This window comes from Ptychodera flava, chromosome 3 (assembly GCF_041260155.1).
Source record: "Ptychodera flava strain L36383 chromosome 3, AS_Pfla_20210202, whole genome shotgun sequence".
In the NCBI taxonomy this organism is placed as follows: domain Eukaryota; kingdom Metazoa; phylum Hemichordata; class Enteropneusta; family Ptychoderidae; genus Ptychodera; species Ptychodera flava.
The window spans coordinates 1,897,017-1,917,500 of NC_091930.1; the positions used below are offsets into that span (position 1 = coordinate 1,897,017).

General features: G+C 38.0%; 1 protein-coding gene across 4 annotated transcripts in view; it reads left to right on the forward strand.

Moving 5' to 3' along the window:
- LOC139129418 (uncharacterized) overlaps positions 1-20,484 on the forward strand; it is a 304,872-nt gene that overhangs the window by 269,610 nt on the left and 14,778 nt on the right. For 3 of the 4 annotated variants that reach the window (XM_070695053.1, XM_070695054.1, XM_070695055.1), the window contains exons 2-6: positions 15,581-15,739; positions 16,307-17,603; positions 17,862-17,912; positions 18,197-18,571; positions 19,595-20,074. In XM_070695053.1, coding sequence (XP_070551154.1) covers positions 15,620-15,739; positions 16,307-17,603; positions 17,862-17,912; positions 18,197-18,571; positions 19,595-20,074 — 2,323 coding nt within the window. In that variant the 5' untranslated portion in view covers positions 15,581-15,619. The remainder of the gene's footprint in view (positions 1-15,580; positions 15,740-16,306; positions 17,604-17,861; positions 17,913-18,196; positions 18,572-19,594; positions 20,075-20,484) is intronic. The other variant, XM_070695052.1, reaches the window with a different exon arrangement.

Below are 20,484 nucleotides of genomic sequence, written 5' to 3' on the forward strand. Positions count from 1 at the left end.
CAGCATCGTTGCTTTCAGTGGCAGCTACTTGGTTTTATGACAACGAAATTAGAAAAAAGAGAAAATTAAAACAAGTTGGCTTTCACCAATTTTAATTCCTAATGTTTAAAACTTTCACCGTAAGTCTGCAAATATTCAGCATCATCAAATGAAAATGTATGCTGAACTTGTGCATGTACATTGTACATCTCACTTTCCAGAAATATCTGGATATCTGCAAATGATGTACCATTAAACTTCAAGATATATATCACTTTGCCAATTATCTGCTCCTCTGATTTTCTGTTCACCATTTCTAACTCACATCTTTGCTTGTCTTTTGTGTGCATCATATATATCAGTGAGACATAACGAAGAAAAAAATACTCATATGTAGTAATTAACTTTTCTCCAGAAATTTACAACCAGATATGTTTATTGCTACCCTTTCCAAAAGTGTGCCACTTGCAGTCCTGCAAATCATTCTTTTATAGTCACATAACCCTGAAATGATTTGTTATATCATCGATTAAATGTTCACTACAGTTCCTGCAACTTGTTAGACTGGATATGTCTATAGTGTATAAGCATGCATGTATATATTAGGGGGGCATGGAAAAAAACCCAGGAAAGATGAGGGGGGCATAGCTTTTTTCTATAATTTACTAGGGGGTCATGGAAAAAAATCACCCAGAAAATAGACAATCCTCCACCCTCCCCCTGGAAGTAAATTCTGAATTGTCCCTTGTTAAAGAGTAAAGAGCCGACGCGAGAGGGCGACAAAACAAGGCAACAACACATAGTGGCGCAGGGGAAGTGAAAAAGTTGAAAAACACAATCACCAAGTGTGCTGAAAAAATTATATAAGTTTGTAGCTATAGTTTCTTAAACATTCTGAAGCTGAGTTAAATATTGACCTTTTTCATTTCAGTTTTACTCTATCTTTAGTTCTCTAGACCAATGTCCCGACATAGTTTACCCAACAGCAATACTATACCATTTTCTGATGAACGTTAAATAACAATCATCAAGGAGGCGAGCTGTCAAGACAGAACGGCTTCAAATTCGAACTGTGCATGACCACGACAGCATTCAACCTGTCATAATACTTTCATTCCCTAAAACTTTACCCCTACCACATTTTTACCCAGTCGACATTATTTTACCCACTGTCAGAAAACCGCTTACAAAAAATCAACTTTCCGCCCATCTTTTCGATAAAAGTAACGTTTAAAGACCCTTTTACACGAACAGCTTCGTTGCCTGCAAAAGGCATGACAATTGTACATGTTCAGATGTTTGTGTTTCTCTTGATGCCAAGCGAGGAGAGGTTACCATGGTAAAGATATCAATCACTTTAGTGACAACACAAAAAAGAACTTATCAAGTAACCTCGTATGACCTGTGTCGCTTAGTCAATACAATGATGGCGACGGTGCAGCATTACACCCCTAAATTCCTTACTCACCAAAATAAAACTTCTGAAAGGCTCATTAACTTGCACATAGTCGTTCGCTAGATTTTGCTCCTGCCTATTTAATGAGGTAAATTTTGACGATTAGAGATACAGACTGTCTATTACAGACAAGCCAAATATGGGCGTTAATGACGCGGACTTAATCATTTTGCCAATGACCGTCCCGTGTAATCTAGATACCTTAGAGACACTTTCAGATTTTTATTTTTTCTCAGTTATAGAAGCCCCAAACCAAAATAAAGTATATATTTTCTGAAAGCCCTGATATTGGGAAATCCCACAGTGCACAGTACATAGTCATTATTTGCATAGTAGTCACGTGACATACATTTTGCTGAACCTTCAAAAATCGGTTTTTCTCCCTTTAGCGAACACGCTGCACGATTTCCGGTTGAAATTTGTGCATTGACAAGCCTTGGTAATACCCTTCAAATCCGTGTCTGGGATTTCCTTTATATGCCTTTGTTTTTGTTATGCACTATTAAAGGTGTTAGACTAACGTGCTTTTCAAGGAATTGTAATTGTCGCGCCATATAATTTGAATGGAGACTCGGAGAAAAAATCGCAGACACAGATTTGAAGGGTATTGCTAAGGCTTGTCAATGGATAAATTCCAACCTTAAATCGTGCACCGTGTCCGCTAAGGAGAGGAAAAACAATTTTTTAGAAAACGCTTGTCACGTGACTATTATGCAAATAATGACTGTGTACTGCGCACGGTAGGATTTCCCAATATCAGGGCTTCGGAAAATATATATTTTATTGGGGTTTGGGACTTCTATGACTGGGCAAAAAATAAAAAATCTGAAAATGTCTATAACGTATGTAGCTACCTTGAACGTATATGCATTATGATTAATGTTTTGCCAATATAAAACAGAAAACTGACAATATCTGTGCATTTATAGAAATTTTATAATTGATATACACTTTGCCATCGGTCCCATATGTCTTTTGTCTCTTTTCTTTCATCAGTTTAACTGTTTAAGGTGTATAATGTAGGATACCACTGCATCTTCTTTGCTTGTGAAGTTTGTCGATAATTTGTATGCATTTAAAAGAATCATAGACAGTAAACATTTCTCCCCTGTCAAGGAAAGAATCAATGTATTTTGTCGGCAATTTTCTATTCAGGAAATAGCGAATGGTCATTCAAATGTTTGACCGTAAGTCACCTTCAGTTAAAAGTGACCTTCCCCAAGACTGGTTTATAATATGACCCTGCCCCTTGGACACTTTTCTAAAAGGTGACCCCCCGAATTCCCCCGACCCATCCACCCCTGTAATTGCTGAAGGTTTCCTTGGCCTTAAGATTTTGCCTTTGATTGTTATTTTCATTCGGTGTACCGAATGAAATTTCTTGCTTAGATCCCTGGAACATGATGATGTAAAAGCATATACATGGCCTAAACATACGTGTTGCACAGTCAGCGTTTAATTCCAGACAACTATTCGTTTGTCAAGCAGAATACACCCACAGGCAGCAAGACCTGCAAACCACTGGAATTTTTGAAAAGAATTGAAGCAGACACATCATCAAAATACTGGAAAAATGACAAAAAATTGCAGCTGATGTGCTCTTCTATGACCAAATTTAGTCCCCATTTATTAATATTAATTTATAAATATTTTCTTTTTTACAGTATTCCATATTCTTCAATACGTGCACATGCATGTCCAGCTTTGATGCATGAAAAAAGGTGACCCTCCCCCATAGGCTTGCACAACAATTTATGACCCTTCAAAAATGCTTGCGCGAAAAATGGATGCCCACCCCTTGTAATTTCTGTTCAGTCCCTAAGAACAGATAAAATATCTTTGTCACTGCAAAAGCCTTAATGTAGATCTGACAATATACACTCTAACACCAGACATCGCAATGTCGCTTTAAGATACCTTATTGCTTCACCTCGTAAGCGCTGCTTTGTAATTAAGATTTTTGACTACAAGTACAATATTGAAAAAAAATTTTTTGTTAGTCCCAGATCCTGACAGCACTTATGTAGGACTCTTCCGTTGCCAATAAACAACCTCCTGCCTACCTTTAAAAGTCCTTGCACAAACTTTCAAAAACAAACCCTTTTGCTCTCTTCATGATGAAACTGTTGACTAAAAGACCGACAAGTAATTACGATTTTTTCTTACTGCAACCCCCACACGCAAATGTTCATAACGCACCTGCACGCACACTCACTATCACATCGCTTAAATAGGCGAAAGACGGCCTAGGGGACAATTCTGTCACCAGCAGAGCTATCAATCTGGGGTAAACATCACAGTCATCACACCAAGGCTAAATTCCCACCCTTAAAAAGTGGTTCAATAACTGAGCTATAGTTGTTACGATTTTTCCCGACTGAATAATTATTTCCTAATAACTTACGATGAGTGAAACCCCTCTTGCCATTTATGTAGTAAAGAGAAAATATATGTGACATCGTGAAAGTATTCGTGTAGTACAAGTTACATTATAAAATCTTGGCAATCTCACATTATGTGCGCACTCCATGAAGAAATATTTATAGTTCTTAAAAATACGCATAATCTAAAGTGCAGCATCATTTCGAAGAGAGGGGCGCGACCACTGTTTTCGAAATGGTGCCATCGGTGATATATTAAAGGTGACCTAATTCGTAGCGATAACTCCTCTGATAAGATATGCTAACAGCCAACGGCTAAACAGAGTCGGACCAAAATAGACACAGGTACAGTTCAAAAAGTGTCTGTAGTCACGCCTGTTACATCTAGCGTGGATTGGCTTACCTATGTGACCAAAGGTTTTAGAAGAACGTAACCCTCGCCCCGCACATTATATTGGATGGCCAAAAAGAATACAAGACATACATAAAACATATCATCCTCAGATTAATGACTACATAGAATTAAAACGTTGTAATGGGGATTTTATGTAAATAAACGTTTTCCTCCGAATTTCAAAATTTCAGAGAATTTAACTCCACTCTGGCTGGGTCAAATTTTCAGAATTTTAAAATTATATTCTCTAAGTGCTACATTAGAAAAGAAATATTTTGTTTGGCGATAAAGTTCTTACATTTTGAATAAGAGGTATTTAATTTTGCTAATCATGATTTTAATAACTTTTCTGAGTGTCAGTCTTTCAACCCTTGCCATTTTAGAATGAGGATAGATAATGCAAAATAAAATAGTCGTTTTTTTTTCATATACTCTTCTTTCAAGTGAAATAATACATTTCAGAAATTTGCGTCAAGTTTTTGACTTAAATTGTTATCATTAATACCAAAATCGAGATTTTGTTACCCCAAATATACACCCTTTTCACCCTTCGAGCAAACTACTGCTTCCATACTAAACTTTATAGTCTCTGTTCTTTGGAAATAAAAAGTATGACGGGGATTCCTTGTCATCTTTGATGAGAAATATTGCTTAAAAATTGAGTTGGCAGCATGCATCTCCAGCTTAAACAATAATAATGCTGACTGTATACATATGGCTGTACTGGACTTTTCAGAACAAGAAACTGCAGTGGATACACAAAACAAAACTTCCAAAAAATAGCCAATCGTTTAAGTTTCAAATTAACAATCCAACAAATATTTCATATCAGTCAGAGACAGTTTTGTATAGAGTCCGGCCTTTAAGTCCCAAAATCGCTTCAAGTGTTCCCATCAATTCCCCCTTCCCCCCTCCAGAGGTGTATGCGAATGCAGCCTTCTATTGTCGGACTACTTAGTCAGGCCATAGACTTCACCTGTCTATGGTCAAATCTTCAATTAGTTTTCATTGATTCGTCACATTCCTCCTGGTTTATCTCACGTACAGCAGTATGAATATAAGAGTCTGCAGTTACTTAGACAAGTAGAAATATTGGGTGAAAACCTCTAAACTTGAACGAAATACACTGGTCTGAAGTGTTTGATCTCTCAGTATGCTAAAACAATTGTTCCTGATAAGAGTACTGTAAAGTGGTTTGTCATTGTGACATAGGGACTAGTAAAAAGAATAATCTAGCAAGCGACTGCAAGTGTTCAGTTAATGATATTTATATGTAGAAGGTGTTTTCTTGAATACGTTGGATCTGTTACAGCAAAAATCAAAAGGCAAATATTGTAATTTTACTGTCGTGCTTGTTACCAACTGTCGCCTTGAGTCTTTCATATCAAGTTTTGCCGGTGAAACATGTTGAGTTTATCACTATGCATGTGCAATTCGACAGTTCCAGGCACTATGACATACTTCTTGTTCGATGTCATGATGTGACCTATCACCATATATGACACTCAGATTAATGAAGAGAATGTGCGTTGGCAGAGAGTTGCATCGGGTCAAATAATGATAATGTCTTTGTAGCGTTTCTTATGACATCTACATTACGTTTGAACCAACAACAACACGACAGTTATGTTCGTTGAATTGTATTGGTCAACAACAACAACAACAATAGCAACAATAACAATAACACGACTAATAAACATAAACAACAATACAAACACCAACAACCAGATCCCTGGGTCAACTGTACTCAAACATCCAGAATTCGTATGTGAAAACCCGGCAGTAACGTAAGTTTCTCACGTCTTTGGAAGACTATGGGTGACACTGTCTGCGTGCGTCTGCACACGAAATTCTGGTAACTTTAACAGTTCCAGTTCACCCGCAGCAAGAGATCGTTCTTTCCAAAGATGTGAGAAACATACGTTGCTTCCGGGTTTTCACGCTGGCCCATTCAGCTCTGCTATTGGTTCGATTTGAAAAGCGCCCACGTGACTCAATACCCCGCCGCGCCTTTTAAATCTGAAATGTAAGAGACGTCCAGATACGCTGAAAAACTTGCTGATTTCTCGACTTTTCATCGGTAAGAGGTAAAAATGTTGGAGTATTATTGAGAAAGACTAATGTGCTTTGACCCTACGTCGAATTTTACCGATTTCGATGCATGCTAGGTGCATTTTTGGCGATCGAAAAAAGTGTGTGGCAATGAAGTGACACCCCTTGGGTAATGTTAGGCTGTATTGAATTTGCAACGCACATGTATAGTTAGGCAGCAACGCACATGTATAGTTAGGCTGTATTGAATTTGCAACGCACATGTATAGTGAATTTGCGACGCACATGTAGGCCTATAGTTAGGCTGTGTTGAAATTTGCAGCGCATACTTTGTTCTTTCCTGCAAATAGTATCAACAACGACAACAACAATAACAACAACAATAACAACAAATTTACTGAGTCCAAATATATGTTTATTTATCTTCATTTTTAGATATTTAATCATCATCATCATCGTCATCATCGGAGATTGAATCCCCCTGTGATTGAACTTGTTACATTTTTATTGGTACAGACTTGAAGGAAAACGTGATTGACAGGATATAGGACAAAATATTGCTAAATTATGAACATTTTTATCAGCAAACAATTTATTTTTAGTCCTGGATAAACTTCACATTGAAGGGAAACTACGTGTGCTCATGTCTTTGTTAACAGAGACTGCGCTTTTTAATGCGTATCGGATTACGCAGACGTCATTTTACTTTGCGTACTTCAAAGTAATAACATGCTTGAAATACGCAGGATGTTGCGTTAACGGAAGCTCTGTAATAAAACTATTGATAATATTATTAAAATTTTACTTTTTCTCAGTATTTTTTGCAAGACATGGACATATTTGTCTAACATATTCATAAAAAAGTAACAGGTCCTCGTAACGCCAGCACGCGTACGCCTTTTCAATAAAAAAGATATCGATTTCAAGGTACATTGTCTGTGCTTTGTCTGTAAAACACGTCCGTGACTGTGTTTTTAATATTTTGTTGGGCAGCAAAATATTAAATAGACGACAGTCAACGCTGCCTGTATTTTCATTGTAAATCTCTGAAAATCACAAGTTCAATTGGAAGGTGACTGCGTGTTTGTACGTACGTACGTACGCTGTTTTGAGGTCTCCTCGCCAAGTCGCTGAACTTGACATATTTTCACAATGTCAACCGGGTATCTATCATAAACAAACGCATCTGCAACCCGTCATCCGTTTGTAATCACACATACATAGCTTGGACCGTTGACTTGAGACACCTCCATCCTTGGACAGACCATGAAGTAATCGTACAGTGTAAGTGTAACTTTCATGTGTAAAAAAGGTCACGAGCGTTCATTGGCCGTACGATCAATTATGTCAGCATATCTAATAACGTTAAATCATGGCTCCGCCCTCGGCCCCGCTTGGCGGCTACATTCAAATTTCGCAAACGGCCCTAAAAGATCCCGGACTGTGTCGATTCCGCTAAGGCAGCATCATTTCATTGGCGATATATACCTTCTCGCAGCCTCAAACTTCACAAATTTTCCGTCTAAGTGGCCAAAACTAGGTAGATTTGATGGCTGATTTATGGACTTGCCAACACCGGGAGAAATTTGCGAATCAACATGCAGAAGTGAAGAAAACGGAGGTAATTCATGGGTATGTCAGTTTACTGTCGAGTGGAGCTGGCTACCTTCTCATTATATACACTGTGTAGTAACTCTCGGCGTAGACTGAACCTGGGCAATGGTAACTCTCGCCGTAGACTGAACCTGGGCACTTGTATATTTTGGCATAGATTGTGAAACTTTATGAGGGTTTCCAGAGGGTTGTTCACATAAGCACATTACAATGTGTAAAATATGACTTTATTAATCATAATCATAATTTATTCATAATCATAATTATCAAAACAATGGAGTTTCCAGATGGCATCTACACAAACCAGACGACATTGTGTGTAAAAAAGTTTTAATATTCTGTAACATTCATATTAATAATTTATTAATATTCATAATTATTTTTTATGATAATAATAGGAAAAAATCATCACAAATTTTGCCTACTGGACCTGTGGTCAGTCTGGTACAAGCAGAATTTCTGTCCGCAGAAGGGTGATAAAACGGTTACTTTACCCTGTATCAGTGGTGATAATGAACCTACTATCGGTACCCCGTGGACACGCCGATTAGCCTGAAATTAGGGAGTGATTATAAAATACACTGTATACAAATGATGTTGACCACGGCATTTGCCCTATCAGTACTCAGTATCTGCTAAAATTCATGTGTTTCAAATGTAGTCAGTGTTAGGGACCGTCTCAGATTGTCGCAGAAGTTCAAAAAGCGAAATTTATTCATTTAAGGGGGAGGGGGTTTGACCTCCATTCAATTAGTGAACTTCACTTTCGCACTTGTATTTTGTGATCACAAGTTTTCGTGTGTTTATTTTAAATTAAAGAAAAACTGCACACTCATGCCAACAAATTTGTCACTGTTTCCATCTCGTTTGTGCCCCAAACACAATTTACCGATAGGAACATTGTATCCTAAGGGACCGTTCAGTTTTTACGGCCGGGGGGGCCGGCAAAATCTTGTCGCCGGTGTTCAAAAAAATATAGACCCCCCCTGAATTTTTCGTGAAAAAAATAATGACCCCCCCTTTGTCAGACGAAAAAATTTGATGACCCCCCCCCCCCCCGGCTGAAAAATAACCAAAACCCATATGTCAAATTTACCCGCACGGTTTGGATTTGAACTCCGGTACGCGGCGCACTTTATTCGTGTAGCAGAGATGAAAGTGCACAAACTTCTCAGCCACATCCATGCAAACGTCTGTTAATTAGGACGACTGTAAGGCAATTTTGAACTTCATTTCCATGGACAACTTATGTCCATGGACATTGTACAAAGTAAACTTTATTTGAGTGGTTCGCCAAAGGCAGCCCTCCGGTTAAGAGGGTCATGGGCCATTACGTAAAGTCAACTTTATTCTAGTGGGCAACCAAAGGTGGCCCGCTGGTAAAAAGAGGGTCGATCATGGCCATTGCACGAAGTAAACTTTACTGACCATGGCCGCTGAAGGCGTCCGGCCGTTAAGATGGTCATGCGGTATTACAATAAAGTCAATTTATTGCAGTGGGCCGCCGCAGGCAGCCCGCCGGTAAAGAGGGTCGATCATGGCCATTGCATGAAGTAAACCTAATTTGAGTGGGCCACCAAAGGCGTCTGCCCGTTAAGAGGGTCATGGGTAATACATAAAGTATATATTTATTGTAGTGGGCCGCCGAAGGCGGCCCGCCGGTAAAGAGGGTCGATCATGGCCATGGCATAACGTGAACTTTATTGTAGATATTATGTTTTTGAAAATGTGGTGACCCCCCTTTCCTACCAGTGATAAAGTGATGACCCCCCCCTTCGTGGATTCCAAAATTATGATGACCCCCCCCCCTGGATTTTGCCGGCCCCCCGGCCGTAAAAACTGAACGGTCCCTAAACATTTCATTCATCAAATTATACAAAGACAAAAAGTATCATTTTTTTTAAATGTGCTATTTATAAGCGTCTGCTCTAACCACTAGATGTCTTTATTCTCACTTGTTATGCACCTGGTCATAGTCGTTTTGAATATGATTGAACATGCCTGGGCCCCCTTGTCAAGTTTCTCGCTTATTTACCGCCCCTACCAAGTACAAATTGCGTGTTCACAAAGACAAAGAACCGCACAAGAGATGCAAAAAGGGAAAGTAAAATGAAATGAAATTTTTATGCGGTAAAATGCCCTGTTAGTACACAAATTTGATCGATTACTTAATTGTTGTGTGGCAAGGGGCATACGTCTTAAGTAGCTATAGCAAAATGCAACATTGTACTCTCAGGCAGACATGAACATTTCGCACTTTTGAAGTTTCGTTTAGGGGGAGGGGGGAGGGGGTTTTGATCTAAACGAAGAAATTTCGTTTCTTGAACTTCTGCGACAATCTGAGACGGTCCCTTAGAGAACATCACACATTTTGTGCCGATTTCGATATTGCAGTCAATGAATACCAACGATACTATAGCAGTCGGGGTCAGCTCCAAAATTGGAGATGACGCTATACCATAATATTTTCCCCCTCTCATTAGCCAATCAGCGACCAGCGCGCCATCAGTAAAAATTATATTTCCTGGCAACCTCCACATGCGTCCTTCGTTACGTACGCCATACTGTGTCGAACTCCCGCGCCGTATTCTGTCATAATGTCGAACAGTTGTGTGGCCACTCTGTCAAAAAACAATTTCAAAATCGCGTACCAGTTTTATTCTGGCTAAGACAACTAAACCTCATATATCGCTGTGATTCCTAGACTCTGGCTTGAAGTCCTGCGAAATATAAATCGTGTACCTACACAGGTCGTTCAGAATACCCCATTTGTATCGGAGATGGCAGCGATACAAATTCTACCGTATGGGGAACAGTTGTGTGGCCACTTTGTCAACACATTTTCAAAATCGCGTACCATTTTTAGTCTGCGTTTGACAACTACAAAAAAGGTATCGTTTTAAAGCTCTGACATTGCTCTTCTTTCTTGCAAAATTTTATACGCGTACCTACACAAATAACCTTTATAACAGTATTTCTAATAGAGATGACGAACATCCACAAAATGATTCTCGGTACTTGAGCGAAATCGATAAACTGGGGGTAGAAATGAATCGTCAATATTTCGAATATTTGTTCACTAATCGGACTCCTTGTTGGACATGACCTTGTGCAGAACACGTGGATTATGTTGACTGTCGAAATTCGTCGAAATTCACAAGACAGGGGCTTAATAAGCGGCCCAAAACTGCCGATCACATTTGTTGGGTAATTTGGACCCAGCGTGACCTGTACTTTATTAATGATGTAATCTGGTCGATGATTGGCTGAATGCCTGAATGCATTATCATAATGAGTCCCCAATTTTGGAGCTGACCGGACTGTATAGCGTGTATCGTAAGTGTCGTGTTCAGACTCTGTTCAGACGCGGGAATTGAGGAAATGCCACTTTGAAAATGTTAGCGATTAAATTACAGACATCGCCCGTCTTGACTGCAAAACTTTCGAAATAAACATTCACTTGCACTAAGCCATGTTTCTTTCCTACAAACCATGAATAAACGTACTCCAATTTCACTTGGTACGAGAGAAAAGGTAAGAGTAAAGTAAAGTCGGGGTAGCATTTTAACATGTACATGTATTCACATGTGTGTAACCATATGAACGACACTTTTCTCATCCTGGTTGAAGGGAACTTGTCCTGATACATGTCATCTCTTCCAAACTTTTCTGGCTCCCTCCACGCTTATCTTGAAACGCTTGCTTGTTTCTTTGTAAGCTCCTCGTGATACCTCGCTAGGTGCCGGATTGCCACCACAATCTCTTATATTTTGAACAATCAAGCTTGCTACGTCCTCACTGAAGTATTTGCCTCTATGATATTAGAGACCGTTGTTATTGATGTTCATTGTCGGAGTGCAGACTTACAGTGTGTCTACAGTGCAGTGTTGTGATCGATTTGAATTGGGCAGGCGAGACATTTTAGTAGAACGTTATCTCAATCCTAACAGTGGGGTGCCGATAGTGAACCTTACATTTATTACACCGATCACCACTTTGTTTCGTTTATACAAACAGAATTTCTGCTTGCTGCAGACAGGCTTAATCAACACTAAAGTGGCCAAGGGTGTAACTCCCAACATATTGATACAAGTTGGCACTATCGATGACGTTAGGCTGTATTTCCTGATTCAAAAAATAATGGTGAAGAGAGGGGAGGAAGGACAAGAGATTGAAATCTTATTTTTTCAGACTCTCTCAATACCCCTAAAAATATCAAATTTCCGATCTATATGATCAAAATTGTCCAACTCCCACACCAATAAGAAACCTATCATACTGCTAAAGCTTCTGGGTATAATAATGGCGATTTTGTGAAAAAATTAGAAAAATCCATTTACATACATATTTTTTCAGTTACATTAGAATCTTTACTAGTCAATTTTGCTTTTGTGTTATTGTATGACGAGAATGTGAACATTTCACTCACTGAATAAAGTTGAAATGAATCGTTTTATATACTGATTTAAGTGCTTTCCGTGACAAAAAACTGTGACGTTTCATCGTACTTTTGATGAAAATCAAGCATAGTAACCCCGTATTATTCGTTAACTTTTTATTATTCTAATATACCAGAATTTAGAAATACCTAATGCTAATGTAGCTACAATTTTTTTGATCGTACACCCTTAAGCAAGCAATATTACAAACACAAAAATTTGATACTGTTTAATAATTTTACTTTTCGTGTTAAACTTCAATCTCCTATTTCTTATTATGTTGAAATATCCAGTATACAGTCGGTTAACACAATTTACAGATGCGTTATGTACACCTGTGTACACTTATACTGCTGTCAGCTGCATTATATATACATTGAAATGTCAATATACCACAAGACTGCAGCATAGTAATACTCCGGCTGTGTAAATAAGTTTGAAATATTCCAACATGATTTTAAAAATATATTTACAAAAACAGATGTAGATACACATAACAATTTTGAAAAGAATCAAAGTTAAACATACCTATTGATGCTTCACATCCTTGTTACAGTCTGATTGACAAATACAGGTATAGCCATACAGGAATAGAAGTAAACTGTACCATTACATTCAAGGAGATGTACAGTCTTTTTGTATACTCTAGTCGGCACTATTTGTACACATTTATACACTATATTGCCCTTTTGGCCATTGTTTATTGTAACTGTCAAGCCTCCGAGGATTCCATGTGTTGTTTTTCGGCCTGACCGTGTGTATATTTATGTTTCACTGTCATGAGCGTAATATGACCGAAACTCTACTTCGACTACATCGGATTCAGAGCTGTCTCTGTCACTGCCGGTATGCAATGACAGTGACACTGCAGTAGCAAGGCAGTAGCTGTATTAACTTTAATAATTATGACCATATTTTTGTTTAGTTTACATACTGCGTTCTTGTTCTATTCACTACAGTTTTTGAACTGTCCAGAATTCAGATTGCCGAAACGGCCTGTGTATGTGTACTGTGCATTTGTGTCATTTGATATATAACTTACAGTCTGGACTCTAATTCATTTATCACCGATTGTGTTTACACATACGGGCTTTTAGGACTAATTTAATATACTGTGTCCCGGCATATTGTAGGGAGACAGCATGAAACAGTAACCGTACATAGCATAGAGATATTGATAAAAAATTATCAACAGTTGCAGCGTTTGTCCCGTAACAAGGCATACTTATTGTTTTTCTTTTGAAAGTCCAAAGAGATTCATACATTTAAGAGTTTTCTAAATGAAAGTCATGAAATGCGAGAACATGATTCCAGATTTAGTCATATTATGACTAACATTAGAACTGTTGTAAGACAAAAAAATATTATTCATTTTTCATTGAATTTCGTACTAAGCTACAAAATCTGAAACTGTAAAAAATAATAGGGACAAAAATATTTTCAGATTTACCTTATACACAGAGCAAAACTTTCACACAACCCTCTACTACCGCCAGAATTTAATTTTCCAATCCTCCTGAATTTCTCAAATCCCCTCTTTACCAGTATTTATGAATGAGGCCTGAGCCAACTACCTTTGAAAGGGGTGTACTCATGTGAACTCCACAGATTGAATAATTAACTTCAACTACGAACCCCGTGATTGGCTGGGGAACTTCGGGTCATGACCGTAAAATTCACCTGAGTTCAGTGAGTTGAATGTGGTCACTCATGCCATGTCCAGGCAGAGGTCTTAATAATTCATAGCTTGTGAAGAGTTTCTTAATCCATGTTAATATATCTTATATTATAGAGGGGCAGGACGTAGGCGTACACTTTTCTATCAATGAATGCCTTTATAAATCTTGGGACTGTGTACTATACAATTTTTAATCATTAATGATGTCTGTCGTTGCGTAGAGAAACACAATATCGTCATATGACCTACTACCTTACCTGATCACAGGTACATGCAAATTAATTGTCCATATATCCAAAGGTTTTCAAAATTCTATGTAAAGTCCTTCAGGTCCTGAAGTATGACTTTCATTCATTATGAAATCTGCATATGAAACTTCGGAGCTAATTTTATCATTTAAAAATCTCTATGAGTGTTTATTTGAGAGTTTTCAAATTTGTTGTGTTGGTTTGCAGGGATGACTTGACTCAGATGAAGTGACGACAAAACATTTTTTCACCTAGCTATGAATTGCTGGAGCAGTTTTCCTTCGTAGTGAAAACACCAATTTTACTGAATGATTTTATACTACAGCTTTGAAATTTCTTTCAGTAGGATCATTTTCACACATTCTAAAATGACGACAAAAAGTGTCTTTGGCGATTATCAGGCCAAAGTCTGATTTTCGACAAAACAGGATATCCTTTAAACCCTCTTATCTGGCATCTCTTGATCGCATATGAGTTTGAAACGACGACACTTTTAACTTGTGTTGATTTTTTCAAAAAAATTGCAAATTTTAATTTTCGCATCGGACCGTATTCTCAATTTTGCTAGCGACAATATCCATGCAACCATTAGTAAGTCTTTTGTCGGCTTGTAGAGATGATCTTATCTATGAATTCTATCATGACGTAAGTAGCATATGCAATTATTTGGGAACAATTTCCCAATTTTTTCAAAACCAGGCTCTGATGGCATTGTCGGTATAAGCGGTTAAGCATTGAATGCTGGCCGAATCTTTATGATGGTATATCAAAGAATGGATCGGATAACACTGCAAATCCAATGTTTGCTCCTTAGCCACCATTTGTCTGTGTCATAGTTTATGACTGTTATGTCACCGACTTTACCCATCATATAAGGGTTTCAATACTCTGCCAGGCCAAGAATAAGCACAACGTGATCAATGCATGGTCTCCGTCGTACTCATTAGATTAAGAGTTCACACTTGCCACATAGGATAAAAGTTTCAATCAATTATTGAAAATTTACTAGAACTTGTCAAGATTCTCGACTGGTCTTATACGAGAAATAACCTTTTCAGGCATCTACGAGAGCATGAAGTTATTTCAAAGACGATTTTACATCATATCGGTATTTGGATTATCATGTTGCTATCATGCCACACTTTCCTTGCTTATACGCTCACTAAAGCTCGGCCAGCCAAACGCCTTCGACACTTGACTGTGTGTCAATACAGCACGATGCTATGAGTGCCTTTTTCGTCGAAAAAATTAATTTCTTGTAAAAGAAATCGTTGAATACCTAAGAGCACATCGAATTCGAGTCTAGGTATTGAACATGATATGTTCTTGTTCATTACAGAGAGTTCCATAGGTATACGACAAGAGCAGTTTCCTCGGAATGGCAGAAAACCTACCGTGCCGAAGTGAACAAACTCTCGCTGACCAAAATGTTATGAGGAAAAGGCGGCGTGGCAGTGATGGTGGAAAGAGTGATGGTGAAACTTGCCAAAAATCACAGGCAAGTGTTCGTAAATCATCGCATGTCATTTTCTAATCATTGCGACGCTGGCACAATGACAATTTAACTTAAATAGTTAAAACCTTACGAGCATCCCAGTATGTTTAATGAGTCCACATAAAAATTTCAATGTTGTATGTATAATTTGGGTTGATGAACACCTCTCTCTCTCTCTCTCTCTCTCTCTCTCTCTCTCTCTCTCTCTCCTCTCTCTCTCTCCTCATATATATATAATTATATATATTATATAATTATATATATATGTAATAAGCAAAAGACTTCAAGTACAAAACAGTAACTAGATAGATAGATAGATAGATAGATAGATAGATAGATAGATAGATAGATAGATAGATAATTATGTAAATGTAATAACACAAAATACTTCAAGTACAAATCAGTTAACTATATATATATATATATATATATATATATATATATATATATAAATATATATATATATATATATATATATATATATATATATATATATATTATATACACTTTTAATATATACTTTTAGTATTATAAGTATAATACTTATAAAACATTGCAATGATTTTACAGAAAATGGAGGAAAAGCAAGTACTGCCACCTGCCACTCTAATCGTAATCGAAAGATGGGGTTTTCCGATCCTTGGAGGTATTCCAGCAGCCTTGTATTTGCTCATCAATCTACTAAAATCGATAGGAATTGCAATATATTGCACCCTCCTAGAAGCTGATGGATACACTGCTAGAGAAGCAAAACGTCTCGGCATACACCTTCTATTACCAGAACTAAAGCCTCACTATAGAACTACAAAACCAACGCCAATTTGGCTCGAGGGGCACAAAGCTTTCTATCCACATTTAGAAAAGTTGCAAAATGTAAAGTTCATCTTCGGTTTTGGATTAGTAACATCATCAGTTGCATTTGATATAAAGGGCAGCATATTTCCTGAGGCTAAATTTGGAGTAGTCAATGTTTGGTGTCCGGACTTCATCACCAAAGAAACTTTAAATTATGATCAACGAACATTTCAAAATCGTTGTATACTTCTTGACCAAGAAAACCAGTGTGCCCATATAATTCTATCAATAGGACCTTCAGTATTTGACCACTTTAAATTCAGGTATAGAAATATCAAGTTAAAACATTATCAGTTAATGCCAAGATCCTTTGAAATATATTTTGATGTACCCTTACTAACAGTTGACCAATTACCAGACGAAATTCGACATTTTGAAATTCTGTCAATGTTTGAAAAGATAGTAATTGATGAATTTTCGCCGACTAATGTCCTACAAAAAGCAATGAATCTGATGGCTAGTTCATATGAAAAAAATATGAAAGATCCTCCAAAATGGACAATTCTCTGCACAGAAAAAACAAGTGATATAACAATCACATCGCGTTTAAAGCCACGCTCCAACCTGAATGTATACGTTAAAAGACTGAAGTCTACTGATTATATTAAAGAACTGCGATTTTCACACATTTTTATTGTGCCCATGCGGTCAGTCGACATGTTCAGTTTAACAATCGCCGCCATGGCTAGCGGAAAACCAGTGATCGTTCCTGCGATGTCAGAATGTGACATGTTTATTCGAAAATACTTACCCTTGTACCGAGATAATATGGTCGTGGACATGCGATGCGGTCCAAACAAATTACGCGATAGGATCGTACATATCCTGCAAAACTACAGTGTGTACATGAAGCAAGCAGGGGAGGTCAGGCGTGTCCTGCAGGAAGACCTCGCGAAGAAAATCGAGGAAATGAATAGTATGCTGGTAGATGAAGTTAATATACATGTGCAACTCTCAAGAACACAACAAGTGGCAACCGCAATTTCCAGTAGTGATGCTACACTGGATTACGGTAAGACTGTAAATTCCTTTACATATATTAGAAGACGCGGTCGTGCATTTGACTCAAGCGACAATTTCATTATTTTCATGCAACATGCATTCCTCGTTTATGTTATGACAATGATTACGTTTTCGTTCGTCATTATCAAGTGAACAAAATCTATAATTTCATTTTCAAATTACCTCCCTGTACCCCAATACAAGCTAGTTTGCATTGTGCTTTTGTAACAAAATGCTATCATCTTTTTCATTGATATCGGTTCATCAGCCTCATCTACATCACTGGACATCCACACAGAGAATGAACAACGCAGTCCGGGTAAGCCGCTTTAGCAGTTACGACTGGTGACAACATTGTTTATCATTAAATTGAACAAGTTGATTTTTTAAAAACAACGTTGGCATGAAAGTATCAATGAAGGTTGCACCCCACGAGATTAAAATTAATTTGGACTATGGGAAATTCTAAAGTGTAATTACATCTATGTGATTTCTTTCTTCCTGTATGTATTCAGTTAGCAACATGGTCTATACTAAATGCAACAAAATTATTTTAGTAAGACAAATGATATTTTTGTTATGCATTCTCTGTGTTCCCTTCAGCTACAGTGAGCTTGCAGATCAGCCCTTCACATGGAAACTCTGTAAACGGTGAGTCTATGTCTCACGTGGAAGGCTCGTTTTACCAAGAGCATCAACCCGAACAAATATGTCAACTGATTAGTGGTGTTCACGATGATCTCGATGTCCTGACAGTAGAAAAGGGTTGTCTTCAGTATGTGATGAATTGTGGATCATTAGAAGCGCTGGAAGCTCTTTGGAATGAGTATACCAGTGGACGACTGGACGAAACCATCCATTCCACAATCATCACTCCAACACTACTCAGCAAGATTCAAGCTCACTACCTAACCCTTGATATCTACATTCCAGTACAGGAGTATTTACTCTGTAAGAGGGAACTGCCACTGATCTCAGGTGATTCAGCTACACATGCATTTTTCTGTTCTACATATATCAAATCTGGTGAACATTTATCGCGATAGACCCTATTCTTAGTTATCTGCTTTTTGACTGTCAAAAGAGTCTTATCGTGGTCCTTCCTGTAACATTAGTAAAACCATATTTCAGCTGACAAAGATATATGGTTTACGCAAAGAAGTCACATAACTGTTAACTAACAATCACTATAATGCACCTTCTTGCAGTAGGCATCTGTAAAGAGATACAGGTCTTTTAGGGTGACCGTGTACACTTGCATGTTCATTACACATGTTTTCTTATAAAGTACACACAGAATTTCTTGATAAGCCAGACATTAACGGCGCTGACTCATTTGAACATTGTGTGTGAGTGGTCAATTTGTATATATGTGTGTGCAGTCAATTGCCTTTCTGTTTATGTGAAAGAGGTCTTAAACTGGCACCCTGTGTTCTGGAAATCAGTGTTCCGTCTCTGCCAAGACAATATAATCCCTGGTATGTTTTGCTTGCAAATTATAGATACATCTTTCGTAAGTCCCCAGAAACTTTCATGTTTTTTCTAAACAGTAATTAAATAAGTCGGCAACTTAATGTCTGGCTTATCAACACATTCTGTGTGTACTTTAGAAGAAAATGTGTGTGAAGAACATGCAAGTGTAAACGGTCATCCTGTTAGTCCTGTAAGTGCCTTGAAAATCCGCTGCAGTAAAATCATACATAACGTTCTAAAACAAACAAGGCTTCGATTTGGATGACTATCAGGGCCGTAACCTTACCAAAGTCCCGGGGAGAGGGCAGAACCTATCTTAGCTAGGATTTGGGTATGTACGTTGACAGTTGGAAAATTGCAGGGGGCAGTCCCCCTCCCCGCAGACTACGGCCTTTACTATGATGCTACTCTAATTGAATTAAATTGAAGAAAGTTCTGATTATTTGTATCAAATTACAATAACTTATTACTCTTTCCGGTATACACAGGGTTTCATTGATTGCTGACAATATTTTTCTTTTTCCGCAGGTTCTGTGACGATGCCATCTCGTCGTCACAGTGTTTGTGCAACAACTGAACCGAGAGCTGTTCCATGTCACCGTGCAGAACTAAACGGTACAGTGGACACTCTAAATCTGATTCTGTCACAGATGCAAATACAAGACGGTAACGCCCACTCCACATTGTTCAGTCGAGATGACTTCCGTGTCGAAGAATTGCATCACTACAAAACAACATTCACGAAAACACATGGCAAAGTAACAACTGACGTCTATGTCCAAGAAGCAAGGCTCAGAGCATATCAGAGCGAAAAGGATGCGCTTGTGAGGGATTTCACTGCTCAAACAACACATATCGGGCAGATGGAGAATGCTACGGAATCTGACTTCATCCGGCAAAAGATAGGGACCACTAACTACAGCCGTCAGAAGAAGGTGGAATTGCGTAAAGACAACGAAGTGTTGACTTTGTACAAGTTGAAGGGTGAGCTTGGACGCGTCACTGAAGGTAAGCATAGTTTTTATGAGAAGAAACAACACTCGTTAGGCGTGGACATTTGATATCCGAGCGGGGGGACTTGGAAAATTGGGGAGGGAATCCGAGAGGTTGCCTTTTAAAATCCATCAATGTCAGCGCACCCTTTGTTCATGACAATGTCATAATATATGAATTGACTACATTTCATCAGTGCCCTGATTGACCAGAACTTTAACTGATATTTTTACTTTTGTTTTACGTGTACCCAGTGTTTCAATCTGAGACATTACAAAATAGACTTATAAATGTACTAAAACAATAACTTATGATTTAGTTTGTCTTTCAAAGCATGTTATCCTATACACCTGTTCATATCCAAATAGATGCTACATTCGAAAATGAATAGCGATACCCTGAATTTGAACCAATGTGTCATATAA